This window comes from Phocoena sinus, chromosome 14 (genome assembly GCF_008692025.1).
Source record: "Phocoena sinus isolate mPhoSin1 chromosome 14, mPhoSin1.pri, whole genome shotgun sequence".
Taxonomy (NCBI): domain Eukaryota; kingdom Metazoa; phylum Chordata; class Mammalia; order Artiodactyla; family Phocoenidae; genus Phocoena; species Phocoena sinus.
Window position 1 is genome coordinate 56,536,835 of NC_045776.1, and position 14,864 is coordinate 56,551,698.

The 14,864-nt window shown below is 48.1% G+C and overlaps 1 protein-coding gene across 10 annotated transcripts in view; it reads right to left on the reverse strand.

Annotated features, from left to right (window-relative positions):
• EPB41L3 (erythrocyte membrane protein band 4.1 like 3) overlaps window positions 1-14,864 on the reverse strand; it is a 221,909-nt gene that overhangs the window by 4,845 nt on the left and 202,200 nt on the right. For 6 of the 10 annotated variants that reach the window (XM_032602978.1, XM_032602982.1, XM_032602975.1 and 3 more), the window contains 4 exons: window positions 6,586-6,969; window positions 5,630-5,761; window positions 4,803-4,901; window positions 4,294-4,374 (listed from right to left, as the gene is read on the reverse strand). In XM_032602978.1, coding sequence (XP_032458869.1) covers window positions 4,294-4,374; window positions 4,803-4,901; window positions 5,630-5,761; window positions 6,586-6,969 — 696 coding nt within the window. Of the gene's footprint in view, window positions 1-4,293; window positions 4,375-4,802; window positions 4,902-5,629; window positions 5,762-6,585; window positions 6,970-7,580; window positions 7,704-14,864 lie in introns of all 10 variants that reach the window. The other 4 variants (XM_032602972.1, XM_032602974.1, XM_032602973.1 and 1 more) reach the window with 2 other exon arrangements.

The window sequence follows — 14,864 nt, forward strand, 5'->3', positions numbered from 1 at the left end:
AAAGTCAACTCAGACCGCAAGGGGCGTCGTACGCCGCGTACTGCAAAGTCAACTCAGACCGCAGAGGGCGTCGTACGCCGCGTACTGCAAAGTCAACTCAGACCGCAAGGGGCGTCGTACGCCGCGTACTGCAAAGTCAACTCAGACCGCAGAGGGCGTCGTACGCCGCGTACTGCAAAGTCAACTCAGACCGCAAGGGGCGTCGTACGCCGCGTACTGCAAAGTCAACTCAGACCGCAGAGGGCGTCGTACGCCGCGTACTGCAAAGTCAACTCAGACCGCAAGGGGCGTCGTACGCCGCGTACTGCAAAGTCAACTCAGACCGCAGAGGGCGTCGTACGCCGCGTACTGCAAAGTCAACTCAGACCGCAGAGGGCGTCGTACGCCGCGTACTGCAAAGTCAACTCAGACCGCAAGGGGCGTCGTACGCCGCGTACTGCAAAGTCAACTCAGACCGCAGAGGGCGTCGTACGCCGCGTACTGCAAAGTCAACTCAGACCGCAGAGGGCGTCGTACGCCGCGTACTGCAAAGTCAACTCAGACCGCAAGGGGCGTCGTACGCCGCGTACTGCAAAGTCAACTCAGACCGCAGAGGGCGTCGTACGCCGCGTACTGCAAAGTCAACTCAGACCGCAGAGGGCGTCGTACGCCGCGTACTGCAAAGTCAACTCAGACCGCAAGGGGCGTCGTACGCCGCGTACTGCAAAGTCAACTCAGACCGCAGAGGGCGTCGTACGCCGCGTACTGCAAAGTCAACTCAGACCGCAAGGGGCGTCGTACGCCGCGTACTGCAAAGTCAACTCAGACCGCAGAGGGCGTCGTACGCCGCGTACTGCAAAGTCAACTCAGACCGCAGAGGGCGTCGTACGCCGCGTACTGCAAAGTCAACTCAGACCGCAAGGGGCGTCGTACGCCGCGTACTGCAAAGTCAACTCAGACCGCAGAGGGCGTCGTACGCCGCGTACTGCAAAGTCAACTCAGACCGCAAGGGGCGTCGTACGCCGCGTACTGCAAAGTCAACTCAGACCGCAGAGGGCGTCGTACGCCGCGTACTGCAAAGTCAACTCAGACCGCAGAGGGCGTCGTACGCCGCGTACTGCAAAGTCAACTCAGACCGCAGAGGGCGTCGTACGCCGCGTACTGCAAAGTCAACTCAGACCGCAAGGGGCGTCGTACGCCGCGTACTGCAAAGTCAACTCAGACCGCAGAGGGCGTCGTACGCCGCGTACTGCAAAGTCAACTCAGACCGCAAGGGGCGTCGTACGCCGCGTACTGCAAAGTCAACTCAGACCGCAGAGGGCGTCGTACGCCGCGTACTGCAAAGTCAACTCAGACCGCAAGGGGCGTCGTACGCCGCGTACTGCAAAGTCAACTCAGACCGCAGAGGGCGTCGTACGCCGCGTACTGCAAAGTCAACTCAGACCGCAGAGGGCGTCGTACGCCGCGTACTGCAAAGTCAACTCAGACCGCAGAGGGCGTCGTACGCCGCGTACTGCAAAGTCAACTCAGACCGCAAGGGGCGTCGTACGCCGCGTACTGCAAAGTCAACTCAGACCGCAGAGGGCGTCGTACGCCGCGTACTGCAAAGTCAACTCAGACCGCAAGGGGCGTCGTACGCCGCGTACTGCAAAGTCAACTCAGACCGCAGAGGGCGTCGTACGCCGCGTACTGCAAAGTCAACTCAGACCGCAAGGGGCGTCGTACGCCGCGTACTGCAAAGTCAACTCAGACCGCAGAGGGCGTCGTACGCCGCGTACTGCAAAGTCAACTCAGACCGCAGAGGGCGTCGTACGCCGCGTACTGCAAAGTCAACTCAGACCTGCAAGGGGCGTCGTACGCCGCGTACTGCAAAGTCAACTCAGACCGCAGAGGGCGTCGTACGCCGCGTACTGCAAGTCAACTCAGACCGCAGAGGGCGTCGTACGCCGCGTACTGCAAAGTCAACTCAGACCGCAAGGGGCGTCGTACGCCGCGTACTGCAAAGTCAACTCAGACCGCAGAGGGCGTCGTACGCCGCGTACTGCAAAGTCAACTCAGACCGCAAGGGGCGTCGTACGCCGCGTACTGCAAAGTCAACTCAGACCGCAGAGGGCGTCGTACGCCGCGTACTGCAAAGTCAACTCAGACCGCAGAGGGCGTCGTACGCCGCGTACTGCAAAGTCAACTCAGACCGCAAGGGGCGTCGTACGCCGCGTACTGCAAAGTCAACTCAGACCGCAGAGGGCGTCGTACGCCGCGTACTGCAAAGTCAACTCAGACCTGCAAGGGGCGTCGTACGCCGCGTACTGCAAAGTCAACTCAGACCGCAGAGGGCGTCGTACGCCGCGTACTGCAAGTCAACTCAGACCGCAGAGGGCGTCGTACGCCGCGTACTGCAAAGTCAACTCAGACCGCAAGGGGCGTCGTACGCCGCGTACTGCAAAGTCAACTCAGACCGCAGAGGGCGTCGTACGCCGCGTACTGCAAAGTCAACTCAGACCGCAAGGGGCGTCGTACGCCGCGTACTGCAAAGTCAACTCAGACCGCAGAGGGCGTCGTACCCCGCGTACTGCAAAGTCAACTCAGACCGCAGAGGGCGTCGTACGCCGCGTACTGCAAAGTCAACTCAGACCGCAAGGGGCGTCGTACGCCGCGTACTGCAAAGTCAACTCAGACCGCAGAGGGCGTCGTACGCCGCGTACTGCAGTCAACTCAGACCGCAGAGGGCGTCGTACGCCGCGTACTGCAAAGTCAACTCAGACCGCAGAGGGCGTCGTACGCCGCGTACTGCAAAGTCAACTCAGACCGCAGAGGGCGTCGTACGCCGCGTACTGCAAAGTCAACTCAGACCGCAGACGGCGTCGTACGCCGCGTACTGCAGTCAACTCAGACCACAGAGGGCGTCGTACGCCGCGTACTGCAAAGTCAACTCAGACCGCAGAGGGCGTCGTACGCCGCGTACTGCAAAGTCAACTCAGACCGCAGAGGGCGTCGTACGCCGCGTACTGCAAAGTCAACTCAGACCGCAGAGGGCGTCGTACGCCGCGTACTGCAAAGTCAACTCAGACCGCAGACGGCGTCGTACGCCGCGTACTGCAGTCAACTCAGACCGCAGAGGGCGTCGTACGCCGCGTACTGCAAAGTCAACTCAGACCGCAGAGGGCGTCGTACGCCGCGTACTGCAAAGTCAACTCAGACCGCAGAGGGCGTCGTACGCCGCGTACTGCAAAGTCAACTCAGACCGCAGAGGGCGTCGTACGCCACGTACTGCAAAGTCAACTCAGACCGCAGAGGGCGTCGTACGCCGCGTACTGCAAAGTCAACTCAGACCGCAGAGGGCGTCGTACGCCGCGTACTGCAAAGTCAACTCAGACCGCAGACGGCGTCGTACGCCGCGTACTGCAGTCAACTCAGACCACAGAGGGCGTCGTACGCCGCGTACTGCAAAGTCAACTCAGACCGCAGAGGGCGTCGTACGCCGCGTACTGCAAAGTCAACTCAGACCGCAGAGGGCGTCGTACGCCGCGTACTGCAGTCAACTCAGACCGCAGAGGGCGTCGTACGCCGCGTACTGCAAAGTCAACTCAGACCGCAGAGGGCGTCGTACGCCGCGTACTGCAAAGTCAACTCAGACCGCAGAGGGCGTCGTACGCCGCGTACTGCAAAGTCAACTCAGACCGCAGAGGGCGTCGTACGCCGCGTACTGCAAAGTCAACTCAGACCGCAGAGGGCGTCGTACGCCGCGTACTGCAAAGTCAACTCAGACCGCAGAGGGCGTCGTACGCCGCGTACTGCAAAGTCAACTCAGACCGCAGAGGGCGTCGTACGCCGCGTACTGCAAAGTCAACTCAGACCGCAGAGGGCGTCGTACGCCGCGTACTGCAAAGTCAACTCAGACCGCAGAGGGCGTCGTACGCCGCGTACTGCAAAGTCAACTCAGACCGCAGAGGGCGTCGTACGCCGCGTACTGCAAAGTCAACTCAGACCGCAGAGGGCGTCGTACGCCGCGTACTGCAAAGTCAACTCAGACCGCAAGGGGCGTCGTACGCCGCGTACTGCAAAGTCAACTCAGACCGCAGAGGGCGTCGTACGCCGCGTACTGCAAAGTCAACTCAGACCGCAAGGGGCGTCGTACGCCGCGTACTGCAAAGTCAACTCAGACCGCAGAGGGCGTCGTACGCCGCGTACTGCAAAGTTAATTCAGAAAACTGTTTAGACTACAGGCTGGACTAGAAGGACAGCTCTGGGAAGAGTACGACCAGCTAGTGTTTCTCCGTCTCCCTGCCGGGGTATCTACCCTCTCTCACACGCTACCTGGTCATGGTCGATGTCCGCGTCTCCCGTGATGACGATTCGCTTCTCGATTCTCGTCTCTGAAATGCCTCCTTTCACAGTCTGAAAGCAACACATAAGCATTATGAATTTACCGTCACTGTTGACCGGGGGAAACGGCGGAAAATGCTGACACAGCTTTAAGCTGCATCATTCATTCTTTAACAATTGAAACCGAATCCTATGGCAGTTATTCACAACGGTTCATTTCAGAAGTGAAGCCAGAATAGAGTCCTTCGGGTTTTGGCTGGCTGGTGTTTCTGGGACATCTACCATATGCTGAGCACTGGAGTTAAGGGTTATGCAAAGGGCATCAGAATGCATATTCTTAAACGGAACCTGGCATGTGAGGACAGATGCACCACAAGTACAGCAGCCGTGAGAGCTCCAGTGCCGCTGCCTGGCATCCTGGTATTCACCTATCTGCTGGTGCGGCCCAACCCAGAAGCTCTGAACGGATACCTTCCTGCATCCGTTCCCACTCCACTTACTTTGGTGATGTGGGTGGTGGTCGTGGTGCTAGTGGTTTCAGATGTGATCGTCTGTGCGCTCATGAGCACACCTGGCTCCAAATCAGCACCAAGATCAACCTAAGCAAGCAAAGGGGGAGATGCCACACTTGAATATTGATGTTACCTCTCCAGACGTCTGCTATCTCGGTTTAGGGCGTGACGATGCGTTAATTATCTGCACAATCGCTGTGCTGTTCCATCAGCATCTGGGAGCTGCCACAGACTATGGACTGAATCAAACTTGGCCATTGTTAACCCTCATTAAAAAGTTGGGACTTCAGAAATGTGAGCAGGGGCTGGTTGAGCTAGTAGTGTTCTTCCTTACCTATGGCTAGGGAGATAAGATTTCTGAGCCTCTTTCTACATTTCAAGTTATGTGAAGACCTGCTTAAGTCACCTGCTCTTCCTTGATCGGTAATAAAATTACAATTACTGCACCATTCTTTTTTTTTTTTTTTTTTTTTTTTTTCTTTTTGCGGTACGCGGGCCTCTCACTGTTGTGGCCTCTCCCGTTGCGGAGCACAGGCTCCGGACGCGCAGGCTCAGCGGCCATGGCTCACGGGCCCAGCCACTCCGCGGCATGTGGGATCTTCCCGGACCGGGGCAGGAACCCGCGTCCCCTGCATCGGCAGGCGGACTCTCAACCACTGCGCCACCAGGGAAGCCCCAACTGCACCATTCTTGATAGAGACAGTTGGGTCCTCTGAGTCTCACAAATTAAATATCATGTAGTGACACTTAAATGCATGAAGCCATTCACGGGGTAAAACAGGTGCCAGGGCTCTGGCCTTCATAGACTGTCTTACCTGTGATGATTCATATGTTATGGTTTTTGTTTCTGTGTGAACTACAGGCACTTCCTTGGTAGAAATTTCTAGCTTTACTCCTCCTGGTGAAACACTGCCAAAGCTGATGGTTTCTGTCTTCACAGTAGATGACTATACCAATGGGAAGCAGGCAGAGTGGCTATTAAATTTTGCAAACACACACCTTTGTTTTTTTCCCTCCCCTCTTGGTGGATATAGATTAAGCACAGGTTGGTATGAAATAAATGTTTACATTTTACATGGGGGGCAGTTGGGGAATGAGGCACACAACAGATACATGTCAGTCTCCCAGAATTCATATGGAATGTTCCAGGTACAAGAAAATATTTCGAAGGAAATTGAAAAAACCCACTTTTTTACATTCCCTCTCCTCTATCTCATAAACTAATTTTAATAGATTAAAAAATCATAAATTAGCCTTTTATTGAAAAACTTCTTAGACAGAAGGAACAAGTAATAAGACATTGAACCACCACCCCTCACCCCGCCCCCACGTACTTCAGGAATTTCAATAAAAGAGAATAAAGAATAAATTCTAGCACTCGGTGCCTGGGCAAGCCTGGTTTTGGTCCTTTTGGATAAGTACACCGATCAGAAATAAATTTATCAAGTTTTCTAATATCTTGGCAGGTTTATTGCCAGTTACGGTATTATTGCCAGTTTATTGCCAGTTACGGTTTATTGCCAGTTACGGTAATTGCAAAGAGAGTGGAAACCATTTCCTGGAACTTTAGGTAGTGAATAATCATTATATATGTTTGCATGGGACCCCAGACCAGCATGGAGACCCCATAATTGCCATGCAAGAAGGCAACAAGAGGACAAACAAACTGCTCTTGGAAAAGGAAGAAAATTAAACCTAGCCCTGCCTTTATGCTTAACTAAATTTCAGGGACTTACTTCAGCACTAAAAGTTAACATTAACCGCTAGTTACCTCAAAATGAGGTTTTTGTTCCAAAGCTTCAGGAACGTGGATGGCTGCACTCTGCTCCTCCTCTGGCTCTTGGGAAGCAGCTGCCATCTCTCCCTGCTCGAGGACAGCTTTGTCGGCCACCTCCCCTTTTTCCTCCTTCGCTCCCTCAGTCAGAGCAGAGACCTCCTTCCCTTTCACATCAGATACGTCAGCAGATGCTGCCTGGGTCACAGCGTCCATGTCATCTCCAGCTGCGTAAGAAGCATCCCCACTCGCATGCACATTCATCACATGTCTTTCCTCCACCAATGCCGTTTCCTGCACAACCTTCTGGGTGCTAAGTGGCTGGGGGTGCTGGGTTGTTTCCGTCTCTATTTTGCCAGACTCCGTCTTGGTTTCCATTTTCTGCATGGAAAAAAAATTGTGGTGTCAGTGTGACTTTCCACAAAGCAAAGGTCAGAAAGCAAAAAAAAAAAAAAACAACAAAAGCAGCCACTCACCAGGGTACCTAAAGCCAGTACCAGTGCTTATAACCAGCAACGCTTAGAGAAAATATAAATTAGCTTTCATTCCCCCCACCAGAGTCTTTGATGCCTGCCCTCTGCCTGACACATAGCCTCGAACCTGTGCTGCTTCTTCGGATGTTGCAAAAGAAACAAGAGTGCGGTATAAAATGCAATTAAAAAACCAAAACAAAATGAAAGCATTGGAGCACATGCATATTGGTTTTGGCTGCTTCCTTACACCTAACAGGTGACATAAAATGCTTTAAGAAATTAAATGCTGTTAAAACGTCTCAGCACGATTGCTTTCTGAACATCTGAAGTATGTTCTTGTAATGGAACTAAAGACATGTGATGCAAACGTGGGACAGGCACAGAGGGGTGTAAGTGAAGACCCCTCTCAGGTGTTTAAAGCAAAGCCACTTGGATGCAACACACACACACCCCGAAAAGGCACAAAGAAAAGGCAAAGAGGCAGAGACAGAGACACCGAGGATGGAAACAGATGGCCACCTGCACCCAGCTTTGAGAAGTGGAAGTAACCCCTCCTATGAATTCTGTCGGCTTTCTCGCAGACTCTAATAAGCTGAAGATTTCAGAGCCATCCATGAGCTTTTCTCCAGAAGACTGTTTAGTCTGAGTGAACAGAGAAATGGAGAGTCAAGCACAGAGGTCGGGACACAGGAGGGCAGGTACTCATTCACAGCTGGTTAGACAGAACTGTAGGCGCGGGACCCAGGGCGAGGGATGGAGGGATCTACAGACAGATTTGGAAACACATAGGGATGGGAAATCAACAGCAAATCGGGGTGAGCAGGGGCTCTGGTTTGGTAAAGCGGAGAGAGTTCCTGAGGTTAGGGCGGTGCTGGGTGAAGCGGATCCTTTCACCCGGCACCGGCACCTCAAGCCCCGGCAGCACCACCCCACCTCGGGGACAAGAGCTGGAAATAAAACGGCAGGTATCTCAATGCTCACGTCAGACCGCGGTAGTGACTCAACCATGAAAACAACAAAAAAGCTTGGGTTGGCGGCTCTCAACATAAGCCAAACAGCAAGAGAAATGGAAAGGCTCGGGGTGGAAGGGCTGCCTTGGCAAACGTCATGCTGGAATCGGAAACGGCGGCCCAAAGGCAGCACCGGTTACCACGACTTGGGACGTGGCCGACTCTGTGACAACGTATTGGGTGGTGGCGACGGTGATGGCCGGTTCCTGGGAGTATCTCCACTTGGACAGGCTCTTCCTGCGGGGACTGAAGGGCCCCACCTTCAAGGTCTCGGCCTCGGCCTCGGGCTCCGCTCTGCCCAGCCGCTCGCCCTCCAGACTGGCATCCCTCCCGGGCACGTGGCTTTCCTCAAGAGCATCACCCTCGGGGCTCTGCAGCCGGGACTCGGCTTCCCTGATGGGGGCCAGCGACTCCGACGGCCTCCGCTTTGGAGTGTGGACCTCAGGCCCCCTCCTGGTCCTGTCCTCGGTGAGGACTCCCAGGACCTCGAACTCTGCCAGGACACAGGTGGTCTTCATGGGCTCGGCCAGCCCTGGCTCAAGAGGGGAGGGGGACACCACCCTCTCCCCTTCTTTGACTTTTCCTGTCATAGTGACAATTTTTCCAGACACGGTATCGTAGGACTTTCCGAGTGTGTATATTTTCTGTTTGTTCTCTTCCTTCAAGTGCATTTCTCGGGCCAAGTCTTCAAAGCTCTGCACTTCAGTGGCGCTAGATCCTAACGAGTCGGCGGGGATGTCATCAGTTCTAGCGCTCACGGTCACCACCTTGTACGTCACAATCTTTTTCGAATCACCATCAACTACCTCAGTGGGTATTTTGTCTACAATAACCCAGTCCTCTGTGCCCTATATTTGGAATATAAAAGCTAAATTAGAAGTTCTGATGGTATCTCATTTCTAAAATAAGAATCCTTTAAGGCAATCAGGGTGAGAGCTACACTCAGGCCTGGGAGGTGACTGCACAGGGCTGGGGTTATTTTTATTGATTATGGCTACAATCTCTTCCCATCTGAAATTTATTAACTCTAACCTGCAACTTGGAATACGGTCTGCGTGTACACTTGCAATTTCAGATTTCTTGAAATACTTTGGTGGTAAATTTTGCAAAGACTATATTTGATCTTATGCTAAATGTCTGATCATTTTGTATGTCAAGATTAAACAACATTTTTGAAGCTGTTGTACAAGTTATTTAGCTTTACTTGTGTGGACATAGAAAAGACAGTTTTCCATGTGAAACACTGTACTTCATATCTGTTGTTCTCACAAAGAACGTGCCAGCATTTCCACAAATTTCTGTGAAAACCATTTTCCATGTTTGTGAATTATACTTCCTTATATGGGAGACGGAATCCACTCTAGCACTTATTATCCAATAAGTATTCAGTGCACCTGTGTTCCAGGCATTGTAATGAACTATTTCCCACTGTTAGGACACTGTCGGAGCCTCTTAGAAATAGGTCACAGTGGTCTGTACCCTGTTCCGATTTTATTTACAACCGAAGTTCATCGTCTCAGGAGTTTCTTTGCCAGTTTCCTTAGTGTTAGTTCCAATAAGGCAGACGAAATGCAAGTTATGAAACTTCTGTATTTGGGGAGCCTACCAGGACGTTGTTAGGAGGTAACTAGTCTAGCAGGTTACAGAGGGAAGAGAAACCAAGCCAGGAGCAAGGGAGCACCTTGGTTTACATTTTAAACTTGGACGTTTGCTACTTTCGTATTTATCCTAGCCTGAATCTAGAAACAGGTGGGCCTTAAGAAAAAGGATTACAGATCCATCTATAGGCTGGTGCCGGATTAAACAAAATGAATTGAAAAATAACCTCTAGGGTGGATGGGACAGTTTTCTGGAAAATGATTTGACGAGAGGTAACCACAGAGCCTCCTTCCTGAATTCTCTTTATCACACTCGGCTAGTGGGAAAACCAATAAAAGTTCAGAACTTTCAAAATCAGTCAAGGTCATCTAAATTAGCATCACTCTATGGGTGAAAGAGGTACTAAAAGGTCCAGTAGTATCATTACGAAGTATAATCATAATGTTTCAATGACCACACACAGATATAATCACCTAGGAGCAAAAGCCACAAAGAAATGATAGCTAACGGATAACTAAATTAGTAACAAAATTCCCTACTTCCCTCCCCAGAATCTAAGCAAAAATGATATACCTACCTTAGTGGCAAACAAGGTAAATTTTAAAAAGAAAGGAAAAACTACAGACATTTTAATGACACTGAAATCTGAAGAGCAATTTCCTTCTGGAAAATTCCTTAATGTTTGTTTTTTACCTGAGACTCAAAGAATGGAGAGCTTCCTTGCTGCAAAAATAGAACCTTTTCAGAAATCTCTCTTTCTTCTTTGGTCTGTTTGAATAAAGGGGGTTGGGTTGGAGAAGAGGAAGCAGACAGTTTCCAAAAAGGCAAGTTAGGAAGAGAGTTCTTTTCTTGTGCTACACATACAATACTCATTCATTTTTTTTTTTTCTGAAGAAGTAAATTAGTGCCTATTAATTTGGAAAATGGTCTGAAGCCATCTCAACATTTAACAATTATTTCCAAAGAGTAACAGACTATGTTTTGAATCTCCGGTGTTCTTAGGATTCAAACATTTCTCATTTCTACAAACACAGAATATGCAAGAGTGGCATAAAGAGCTTTCTGGCATTTCAGTAGTGTTCATATGTCAGTGATCTGCAATACTGTAAAAGTGAGTATTAAAATGAAAATGTTAAGATTAAAAAAAAATTAAGTTAGGAATAAATTCTCACTTCCATGTCCGACAAATTCTTGATCATATTCCCTACTGAAGTGCCGCCTGACACAGAGAAAGGAAATACACGTGGGTCACTGCATTCGCTACTAATCTGAGAAACCCAGTTATGCCTAGATTGATGTCTTTATTCCACAAATAAACATAAGGTTATAGCTTTATTTGAACTTTTATAACATGGCAAATAATCCTGAAAAGTCAACTTCAGAATATCTTGGTGAAGAATTAAGTATTTGAAGTCATACTTGTCTTTAACATATAAAATTTAAAAGGACATTAAGTATGTTATAACAGTTTTTTTCCTTTCATCTTTTTATTGCTTCCTTTAGTATCAAATAGGCATAATTCAAGGGGCAATACGTTAGCTACCGAGCCTGTCTCTGTGTACAGCACACGAGCGCATAGAATAGTGAACAAAAGGATACTTTGGTAAAGTCATCTAAAAATAATAAAAGTTCAAAGTTTCTAGACAAATGGAACTTTGAAAATAAACCCTCTTGTTGATGATAAGCAGTATACTTTTATGAGAGGTGTTTAAAATTCCTAGGTATGTATCTACAAAGCTATCAGTGCTATATTTAATCGTTTGCCTGCAAGAGGTTGTAGAGGAGCATCTGGAATGTTATCTGGAATGACCTGCTGACAGATTTTGATAGCATCGTCCTCATATGCTCCTTTTAAATGAGGAACAAATAAGACATTTCAAAGGGGGAAAAAAAAAATCCCTGTCCTGTCCCATTTTGGAGAAAGATATTGCAAGAGACAAAATGTACCATGTGGAATCGTTCAATGTGGATTTATTTTTTAAACTTTCAATCATAGCCTCTTTTTCAAACAGAAATAAGAAACAGGAAGTCAAAATTATAGACACTTTTCAGAATACCACGGCTAGGCCTCTAATTATAATCACTGAACTACATATTTTCCTACAATGAGAGCTTAAAAAAAACAACAGCAGTGGTTTTCAGCATATCCTGTTATCTGACATCAACTAATTTTAAAAACGTCTGTGTCTGTAAGTAAAAATGTCCACACTGTCTGCATCCAGAGCTGTGCATGTCCCATAATAACGGAAAAGGGTAACATAAGGGGATAGATGTTATCATTAAATCCTGTATACTGTCAACCCCAATCCAGTGAGTTCTGCTAAAGTTAAGAGGTACTGATAAAGAAAAGCTGATAATCGAAACATTTACTAGGGGTTAAGACAGAGTCAGAGGCACACCCTGACTATTTCATTTAGTTCCTTAAACGTTCATGCCTGTGTCATAATTGGGACACAAGGCCCTACAGTGGCATGCAAAATTCACAGAGGTGTTACTTGCTCAGATGATTAAGGGTCTCTATGGAGCTGTGACTTTCATTTCTGCTCGGGCCAGGGGTTCTCAAATTGGGCTGTGAATTAGAATTATGTGGAGAGCTTTTAAATAAGAGTAATGTGTGGGGTGCACCTCTGACTAATTAAATCAGATTCTGATGTAGAACCCAGGCATCGGTATTTTAAAAATCTTGCAGGTGACTGTAATACGCATCTAGAGTTGCACCCCAGGGTCTGAATGGAAAGTCACAGAAGTCAGATTCACAGAATGGAGATAATTCTCTCTGTCCATGAATAGATGATCCATAGTGAATGCATATTTTGCCCAATTTAAGGCCCATCCAAGACCTGAATAGCAAAAGTAAAGCTGGACAAGAAAGCAGAAAAATGCATAGAGAGAGTTGATTCTAGTTATTCATGGCAGTTGCGTTCTATAAAGTTGCTGTGAACACTGAATTACTGAGTACTGAACCATAGCTCCTAGGGGAAAGACAGGGTCAGGTTCCTGGGAGCTTCTGGTCATGAAATTTTCGTCAACTGATCAATGCATAACCTTGTTTTATGTGTGTTTCTGTTTAAAGACCCCTTATTTAATATCTATTATTGATCCATTAACATCAAACTCACAGCCAGCAGCACCATAACTTATCCTGAACAAAGCGTATCTGACACACATATTTTCCTATAAGGCACATCTCAGCCTTCTTGTACTTGGGAACACTAGACAGCACTTCAGCACTATGCCTGGAGGTCGTTTCAAATAGCAAAATCACCAACAAAAAACACAAAAAAGCAAAAATGTGGCACTAAACAGGCTGTTGCCCGTTCACCTTACCTGGGAAGGTGTGCCTTGAGCAATTTTTTTTTTTTTTTAGGCCGTGACAGTGAGAGGCCCGCGCACTGCGATTTGGAGTGGCCCCCGCTTGCCACAACTAGAGAAAGCCCTCGCACAGAAACGAAGACGCAACACAGCAAAAATAAATAAATTAATGAATAAACTCCTACCCCCAACATCTTCTTTAAAAAAAAAAAAAAAATCAGGAGTCATCACATTTTTTTCAAAACAACATTGTATCACTGAGATTCCCCCCAAAATCCAACTAAGTGTGGCGTCACTGAATCAGTTTCTTTACCCTTCTGACACAAGCAATATTACTTTGAGAAGTCACTTTAAAAAATTAAGTTACATATTTTCTTTTAGAAATAATTGGACCTCTTTCTAAACTGGCCAATTATTGTTTAATTAATTTAAAGTGGGTCATATTAAATAAAAGGATAACATCAAATGAGTAATTTACTTAGAAAAACACCTGCCCTCTAAAATGAAAATCTTTCGTTAAGGTGTTTTTAAACAAATATGCTTTGTGTATGCCTAGCTGGCTGGGAGGATAAAATTATCTTTTGTGCTTTTCACAAAACCAATAACAAAAGCCAATATTAAGTTTTCATATAGAAATGAACAAGAATTTGGAGCATAAGAACTTGCCGGGCTGTTTCCAGGGCCCTCAAATGGAGGATAAACTGGGTGTCACCAAGGGCTCCGGGAGAAGGGTCAGATGGGAGCCCCAAGGCGAGGGAAGCGCGCATAGCCCTGACTTCCCAGAAGGGACCTCTCTTCCTCTGGGACTTGAAGCTCCTTGGAGCTGCTTTTTCAGAGCCCCTTTGATAACCAGGGTTATTGGCCAGCCTTGTTTTTAAGAAGCTCTTCTTTACATCTAGCAAGTCTCCCAACAATTTCCTCCCTTGCCGGTGGCAGTGGAGTCCTAAGGTACAGCTTCTGCTCACCACTCAGCAGACACTTGAAAGCAGTTACTAAGCCAGCTGCTGGTCTCCAGTCTACGTAACCAAACCACTTTGTGCTTCTGCAGAGGACATCTTTCCCCCATCCTTTAATCCTTTTAAAACAATCCTTTCTTAGGTCTACTGCAGTCTCTCTGCACCAACAGGGATAAGGCATCCACATCGAGGGTAAGTTCAGCGTATTCAAAGCATCGCCTCTTAAGTTATTAACATTCTTTGGGGTCATCACCGTTATTCTCTAAGAATTAGAGCGTTTAATAAGTGAAAAAAATTTCTTTTACTAGTCTAATGACCTACACTTCGACAGTCCCTTGTTTATTATCACCACCTTTAACTTCTCCAAGCAACTACCAGAACTTCCATTCAAAGGGCTGCTACCTCGCGTGTCCCTGAGTGACAGAAGGGGAGGAGAGGCCTGACTTTTTCAGTGGCTATTTATTTTGTGTTTATGTAACGTAATCCAGTATCTGCCATCTTCAGAGCCAGCACGTCCTTCCTTATTTCCAGCCCTCGTAGAAATAGGGTAAACCAAACTTGACCAGTTACAGTAAAACTTATCTGACCATAACTCATAAGTGGCAGTCTGACTAATGCAGGAACTACAATATTTAAATCAATCAGGAAAATCTGAAATTTTTGTGTCTTGAAACTCAAAACAATCTGAACGGAACCGATGTTTAATGGTACAGGAATACTCTGGTCACAGGACTTTTCATTTATTCTGCATAAAAAGGCCCTTTACAAAGTGATTCAAATGGTGACATGCCTTGTCGTTTTTTTTTTAGTGGGATTGGAACTGTCATGAACATCATGACTGTGGTCGCTTTAGATAAACAGCTTTCAAGGGAAGAAAGAAGTTAATATTATACTAGAAAGATGCCGTTTTAAAAAGCTACTTCTTT